This window comes from Terrapene carolina, unplaced genomic scaffold (genome assembly GCF_002925995.2).
Source record: "Terrapene carolina triunguis isolate 2854851 unplaced genomic scaffold, T_m_triunguis-2.0 Scaffold231, whole genome shotgun sequence".
NCBI lineage: Eukaryota > Metazoa > Chordata > Testudines > Emydidae > Terrapene > Terrapene triunguis.
The window spans coordinates 15,505,011-15,512,450 of record NW_020664582.1 but is presented as its reverse complement, the minus strand read 5'-3'; the positions used below and the strand labels follow the sequence as shown (position 1 = coordinate 15,512,450).

At 41.4% G+C, this 7,440-nt stretch overlaps 1 protein-coding gene across 4 annotated transcripts in view; it reads left to right on the top strand.

Moving 5' to 3' along the window:
- DHX40 (DEAH-box helicase 40) overlaps positions 1-1,612 on the top strand; it is a 20,177-nt gene extending 18,565 nt beyond the window's left edge. For all 4 annotated transcript variants that reach the window (XM_026656518.2, XM_026656519.2, XM_026656520.2 and 1 more), the window contains one exon: positions 792-1,612. In XM_026656518.2, coding sequence (XP_026512303.1) covers positions 792-931 — 140 coding nt within the window. In that variant the 3' untranslated portion in view covers positions 932-1,612. The remainder of the gene's footprint in view (positions 1-791) is intronic.
- The last annotated feature ends 5,828 nt before the right edge of the window (positions 1,613-7,440 follow it).

Sequence of the window (7,440 nt, the reverse complement as noted above, 5' to 3'; positions counted from 1 at the left end):
GCATTCATCTGACGAAGTGGGTATTCACCCACGAAAGCTTATGCTCCAATACGTCTGTTAGTCTATAAGGTGCCACAGGACTCTTTGTTGCTTTTTACAGATCCAGACTAACACGGCTACCCCTCTGATACTTGTAAAAAAAAAAAAAATTAAAATATAAATCAAAATCATTTAATGTTATGACAAATAACTCGTGTTTCTCCAATACAATAAGGCAGGTGAATTCATCCACTGCCTTGATCTGAGACAGCTCAGTGGGAGCAGGAGAGAGTTTGCATTTCTAATAGATCCCTCTTCCAGGACTTCTCTACCTCCATTTTTTTTTCTTCTCCTTTCAAGAAAATCCAGAAAGGCATTTTCCCCAAGCCTTTTGTATTTTTTTTCAGAATGGAAGAGGATAGCATAGAAAAGTAACAAATGCATAGAACTTGAGGCCTAAAGACTCAGTTATAGTAAAACCAACATGGTCCAGATATCTACTAGGGGTGATCGCACATGCAGATATTGACAAGAGGGTTGAGGGTATGATTTTTCTATAACTTAAGTGTAGCTGGATATACACTATATTTGTCTTTGAGACTTTAGTTTTTCCATAGAAAGGACATCCTAGTTACTTTGCCGTTTGTCTCTTCTGGAGATCATTGGACCATCCATTGGCATGGCCGAGAGCAGCACTTGAAAAATTTGAGCTTCTGTTGGTTTTAGTTGATCAGCTGACCCTATGAGTGTGAAGTCAGGGGGGTGGAAGTGGCATTTATGACACAGAATTGTAATGTTTTGTTTTTCTGTAGAAAAACTAAAAGATGACTCTGCAAAGAAGATGGAGAAAAGGAATGATGATAAATCAATACAGGATGCCCGAGTGCGTTACCTCCAGAGAAAACAGCAAAGGGCACAGTGTATAAATGCCACGCTGAAGGAGATGGGTTAGTACAGTGATGAGTACTCTAGCAAAGGCACTCCGTGCAATTGCTTGTTGATAAGCCTGCAGCATAACCACGCCAAAAAAAAAAAAAAGAGAAAAGGTGAGAACTGAAGGAAGCTGCCAGTTCATGTGGAGTCTGTCTGCTTGGGGGCACAGCCTGATACTCCTTGCTGTTTTTGTGACAGACAGTGAGGAAAGGTTAATGAGCTGAACTTTCATTGCCATGTGTCTTAGGCAGTAACTTATTCACCACAAATGTGGCTGAAGAAGCAGTATTTACAGCCTGTTCTATGTCACTCAGTTGGAATTGGAGTTGGCCTATAAAAATGGGCATTGTGTCAATGCAATTTTTAATCACATTTTCTTGAAAACCTTTTGAAATAGAGTATAACTGTCCAGTGTTACATTTTTAAAAAGATATGTATTTGTTTTGTTTCCTTCTGTAAATTGTTGGCTTGTAGGACCTGTGTGATAGTTTTACTAAATTATGTATAATTACCATTTTTAAATTGTATACTACTTCATGTGCTCTTTTAACGGCGGGATAATAGAATCCAAATTAGAAAGGCTTATGTCATTTACCTATGTTCTGCCTCATGCAGGATCATTACTTACTCTGTATTTAGCTGTACCATACACAGTGATTGCTTTGGCATTAAAATGTCTCATTTGGATGATTTATTTATTTATTTTTTTTTTGGTAAATGGATGTTTGCGTTCTTGCCATCAAGGCACAGCCTGTTTGTCATAGGGAAGTTGCCCCGCATTGCTATCATCTAGTTGGCAAAGAAACAGCAGTCTGTCCATTTCTCCTTTCCAGATGGTGACATCCCACAATCCACCAACAGGCCACCGCCTCCTCAGAGCTGTCTGATTTCATGTTAGAATGTTTTTTTTAAATGATGATGTTTTTTGAGAAGCATTTATGGGGTAAAAAAGAAGGGGTCTACATTCTGGAATCAAGGGTAATTGTGGAAAGATGCTCCTCTTCCAGATGTTTGTCTACTTTCTAATATTTGTCATCAGTCCGTGTTTAGGCTTGGTGTAGGGCATTAAGAAGGGGTGTAATGTTTCCCTGCTGATATTAAAGTTGCTTAAAGAAGAAAGCGTGTGTGTGTGTGCGCCCGTGCCCCCTTTCTTCAAGAGCACTTTGGGGCTGGTCTAAAAATCAAAACAGTAATTTGAAAATACATGCAGATTGGTTAGATACTGAGATGAATGCATAAATCACATGCATTTGGCTGCCACCTTTTTGCACCAATTCATAATATGACCAAACCGCACTGCCTGAGGTCAGGACCGAGTGAATGTCCCTAGCAGCTGTCTCTATAGACGGTGAAAAAAACGTGGTGGACAAGTTTTCACAAAACAGATGGCTTCCTCCTCTTACGTTAATCCTATAATGTATCTTTAAGGTGAAATCGTTTAGATAGTAAGCGCCAGAAGGAAGGGACAATATCTTCCTCTCCAAAAATGATAGTGTAACATTCCTACCTCTGAGGTCATGCTTCTTGTGGCTTTCATTTGTAGGTAGTGTCCAGCTGTGCTCACTTCTGCCCACCCTCTTTGCTACTTGGCTGAGACATTTTTCATTATTGTATTCTAGTCTGCTAGGTGCTGTACTGCCCCAGAACAAAAAGACAGCCCCTGTCCCAAAGAGCTTACATGAAACCCAGGCTGCTGCTTCACAAGGAGTCTCCATTCTACTCCGATAGAAATCAACAGCAAAACTCCTGTTGGCTTCACCGAGTGGTACTGAGCACCTACATCTCCAGCTCCCTTTAATGGGAGATGCAGCTGCTTAGCTCCTCTCACATGTATTTCTATTCGTGTCAATACAGCACCACTCAGTTACAAGACAGCGACCTTGTTGGAACAGTGCAGCAGGCAAAGCCTTAGACCAAGGAGGCGTCCTGGTGCTGTATTCCGAAGGGGAAGACTTGATGCAGTTTGTGGAAATTAATGCTTACATGTGAGTTGTGTAGTATTTTTAGGCCTCTAGACTAACATTAGGAAGTCAGGTCTCAAAAGCCTGCAGGCTACTAAATTGGATGACACTGCAGGAAAACACTGTCTTGCATAAAAAGCAGTGTCTAGTATACACGCTACTGCAATTTGTGATCAATATTCAAATTCTGTATTTCTGGCAGGGCCCATCATGACTGCTGTGCTTTCCAAACAGAGATGGAAGCATGATCCCTTCATCAAGGAGCTTACAAGCTATAGAGGCTACAGAGTACTCCCTATGCTGCTCTGCAAAGAACAATGTTAACTCGCTGGATTGTAAGAGGCTTAGCTAAGGCTATATTATTGATATTAATAGTAATAACAGGAGCAAGCGCTAATGCCTACAGATTGTCAGTTGCAGTCCTATTGCCCTTAACAATGTGAAACTCAGTGCTGCCCACCACTTCTCCAATTCCCTTTGTGTAGACCAAATGCAGAGGTAGCTGCAAAATGAATGCCTTACAAGTTCCTACCGGGATGAGTGAATCAAAATGTTCTTGGGTGAGATCAGTGTAAGTAGTAGTATGTGTAAGGCTCTCGCTTTGTTGTGTTTTACAGTGTATTCAAATGGAAGAGCTTTCTGTTCTTTCACAGTCTTTACTTCAGAGTGTGCTTTTTAGCAACCAGCATGCTGTTCCTCACTAATTGTATATGTTCTTCCTTGCTTTTGCAAGGGGCCTGCAACCCAGTATCATATTGTTTGAATGTTAATGCACTTGCAGTGTCTGTTCAAATGATGTCTGTACCATGTACTGAGTCTGACATTTGTAGGTATAACACACACTCTTACTCAGAGCCCATGTCCCTCCTGACATATAGTTATGCAGAGATTTCCTTTGACTTTCTTAGTAGCAATGGAGCATCCTTTTTTTTTTTTTTTTTAAACTTGAAATATGACGACAGTATCCCAGATTTTGCAGGCACAAAGTCCTAAACAAATAGGAACCAACTGGTTTCTTGTTATGGCAGAAGTGTCTGCTTAAAAAATAGTTACTGAGGAGCTATACTATATTTCATCTTTTATCTTTCTAACTGAACACGGGGTAATAATGAGCCTCCTCTCTTGCTTGTTAAGTCTTTTTAATCTATTAAATTGTGCTGCAGTTCTGGCAAACAGGCTTGAAAATGTGAATTTAAGATCAAACTATACAAGAAAGTATCACTGCAACATAAGCCCACAGCATAAGGAAAATATGAATTAAGTTTGCCATGGTGTCCTTAACTTACCCTCTTTAATTTACTCTATCTGTTTAGCTACAGCAGTACATATGGTATGTAAGATCCTCTGATAAAGGACCATATGTGCTATAATGCATTGGTTAAAGAAGCTCTAACAGTTTTAACTCAACATATCTTATGTTTTTATGGGGTTAGGTTACAAGAGGACTTTTTTCTTATTTTTTTTAAAGTTACTATAGGTTAAAGTTTGAAATCGCTTTAATTATTGCCACTGTACAAAGCAGTAACATTTTGTTAAAAATCCCTCTGACGAGCCCTGGAACTGTAGGAATACTTTTCATTTTTGTATAGCTTTCTATAATTTTAAAAAAAGATCCTGGCACATGTATTTTGGTGAAGGAAAGAGATGAATGATGATTTGCTATATGGTCAAAGATTGTATTTTGACCTTTTTCCTGCTTGTTATGAGGAACTGCTAATCCATGCACTGTAAACTAAAACTTTATATTCCATGAAGTGCAACAGGTTTGTTTCCTAATCCAAAGTGGAAAGCAGAACATAGGATATCTCCACTAATTTACAATTCTGACTATCTCCTAGAACTGGAAGGGACCTTGAAAGGTCATTGAGTCCAGCCCCCTGCCTTCACTAGCAGGACCAAGTACTGATTTTGCCCCAGATCCCAAAGTGGCCCCCTCAAGGATTGAACTCACAACCCTGGGTTTAGCAGGCCGATGCTCAAACCACTGAGCTATCCCTCCCCCCGAGAATCAAGCAAGCAAATAAATCTGGATAGAGCACACATTGGTGAACTTGTTGGAGAAATCTCTCTCTGAGAAGGAAAAATATTGATTGGGCTCTGACATGCTTAGCAGCTTGAGGATAGGGATGCAATTTATTGAATAAGCTACTGAAACACATTAGAAATTGTTGGTTTGTGCTCTCATGCAATGACAAGGGGGAGACACTTGATTTATAAAGAAAATGGGCTAGAAAACATGTATGCCCTACAGGGGTTGAGATCGGCTTATGGAGACAAATCTTCAGATTCCTGTCAGGCAAGCTAATGTCATTAAAAGGTCTAGAGAAGCTAGAATAGGAACCCCATCCTGCTTGAAATAGAAAAGAAAAATGCCGTAGAGGAAGAGTGCCCCTCATAGGACTTTCTTCTATGGGTTTTTTGTTTTTGTTTTTTAAATAAGGACTTTTTTATCTAAAGACATTGCAGGAGGTGAGCAGTGCAAAAGTCAAATGGAAGCTGGTGCTGGCCTGTCTAACTGTTACTGTATCATAGCTGCTGTGGAGAGGAGAAAATCTGGCCATTTATTTTGTGCAGAATTACAATGTGGGGAACAGGTCCCATGAGGAGTGTTGGAGGGCTATGTGTGATCTGTGTGACGCACTGTGGCTATCCCTGAACTGGACAATGTGGACACTTTTTTTTCTTTTTCTTTTTCTCCCTCTCTTCATTCTGTCTCATAGGTTCATAGACAGAAAACACCGAAGATGTAATTGAGGCTGTCTCTTCCAAGTATAATGGTCTGGTTCCCTGATAGAGCATGTAACAATTTTCTTTTTAATGTTTACATTTTCCTCTGTAGCTGAGACAGAAGTGGCCTTTGAGGGGCTACTCCTCATCTTCTTCAAACACTGACCTTTGCATTCAGTCTCTCCTGAATGTGGACCCTACTCGCCTAGTGTCGTTTCAGAGTGACAAAAGCCAGTGTGCTCTGTCTGTGTACAGCTTTCATCCACTCTTTGGCATGAAGACGTTAATCAATGATGTCAGCCTGAGAGCTTTTAAGCATTCCACTAAAGCCCATGTTATTCATTCTGTGTGTGTTACACAGTAGAGCAGGGTAGCATTGCCCCTTTTCAGCCTGCAGGGCTAGTCAAAGTTCAGAGCAGGGGGGATGTTCCAGTTGGAAGTAGAAATTGATGGAGTCTGGTATTTTCTTTGATGCCATCTTGTTCATTTACAAGGAATACAAACTCCTGCTTCTCTGCAGGAGGAACCAAGGCCATAAAGAGCAGTTTCTTAGCCCTAAGTCTCTTTACCAAACAGACTCAAACATGCTCTCTCTGTTTTTTGTTTTTTATTCAGGGGGACACTGCTCACAGGCTACTGCTTGGCTTCCTTGCATTTTGCCTTGGCACCTGGTGCTCAGTTTCTATGAGTTCTACCTCCCCATACCTGTACTCAGGAAAAGCCCTCCAGGCTTGCCCAGCCAGTCCTAGCCAACCACCTTTTGTCTGAGGTGAGGGGCTTCTGATTAACTCAGCTTGACAGATTTATTGAATGGTGTGTTCTCACCCAATTTCAATGAGGTTTTAACTCAACCCCTAACAATGTTTCATGCAGCTCAGAACAGTAGTGTTCTGTACCTATTTCTGCAAGTACCTATAGTAATTCCTGGGGCTTGATGAGTGCTGTCAATCTCCATTGACCTCACAGGGAGTTGATGACATGCTCAACAACTTGTAATTTTTAGATTAAGATCATTGGGTATTGATGTCTGTAGGCTTGTGCCACCTACGCAGTCCCATAGGGCCAGATTCATGAAGGTATTGAAGTCCAACATTTAGGCACCACTTAGATTCTTAAAACCACTGTGCAACTGCTGTCTAACCACCTAGGTACCAAAGTCTCTACTGATGGGCAGGTATAAAGCTGGCTGAGTCCTGATGCCACTCCACAACTAACAAGCTGCTTGGAGCCTAGCACAAGCTAAAGACCCTGTGGCCACAAAGTGGGATTCTAAAACTGGTTGTTCCCCTACCTATCTTGGCAGCAGGTCCCAAACCCATAGCCATGCTCAGAGCACACCTACAGGGTTGGGTCCTGCACAAGAGGCAGTTGGTGTGTGGGTGTTCAGGGAATACCCCATAGCCTGTTAGTTAGGGCACACACCTGGGATGTAGCATATGTAGGTTTGAATCCCTACTCTGCCTGCTTAGGCACGGGGCTTTGAACTCAAGTCTTCCACATCCCTGGTGGGGCTTGGCCACTGGGTTACAGTATCAGTCTCTTTTTCTGGATCAATAGGTATTTAATTATTTATACAAAGTGGAACAACTTTAAGCATAGAGATTCAAAGAGACTTATCCCATAATACCTAATAGTCTGGCAGTTAGGGCACTCTGCAGGATATGGGACATGCAAGTTCAAGTTCCTGCTCTACCTTGGGTAGAATGGGGATTTGAATCTGGGTCTCCTACCTCCCATTCGAGTGTCCTAACCACCTAGCTATTAGCTTTTAATGAAAAAGGGATGACCTGGCTCAAGCCCCTATCTCCAGAAGTATCAGGGGGTAGCCGTGTTAGTCTGT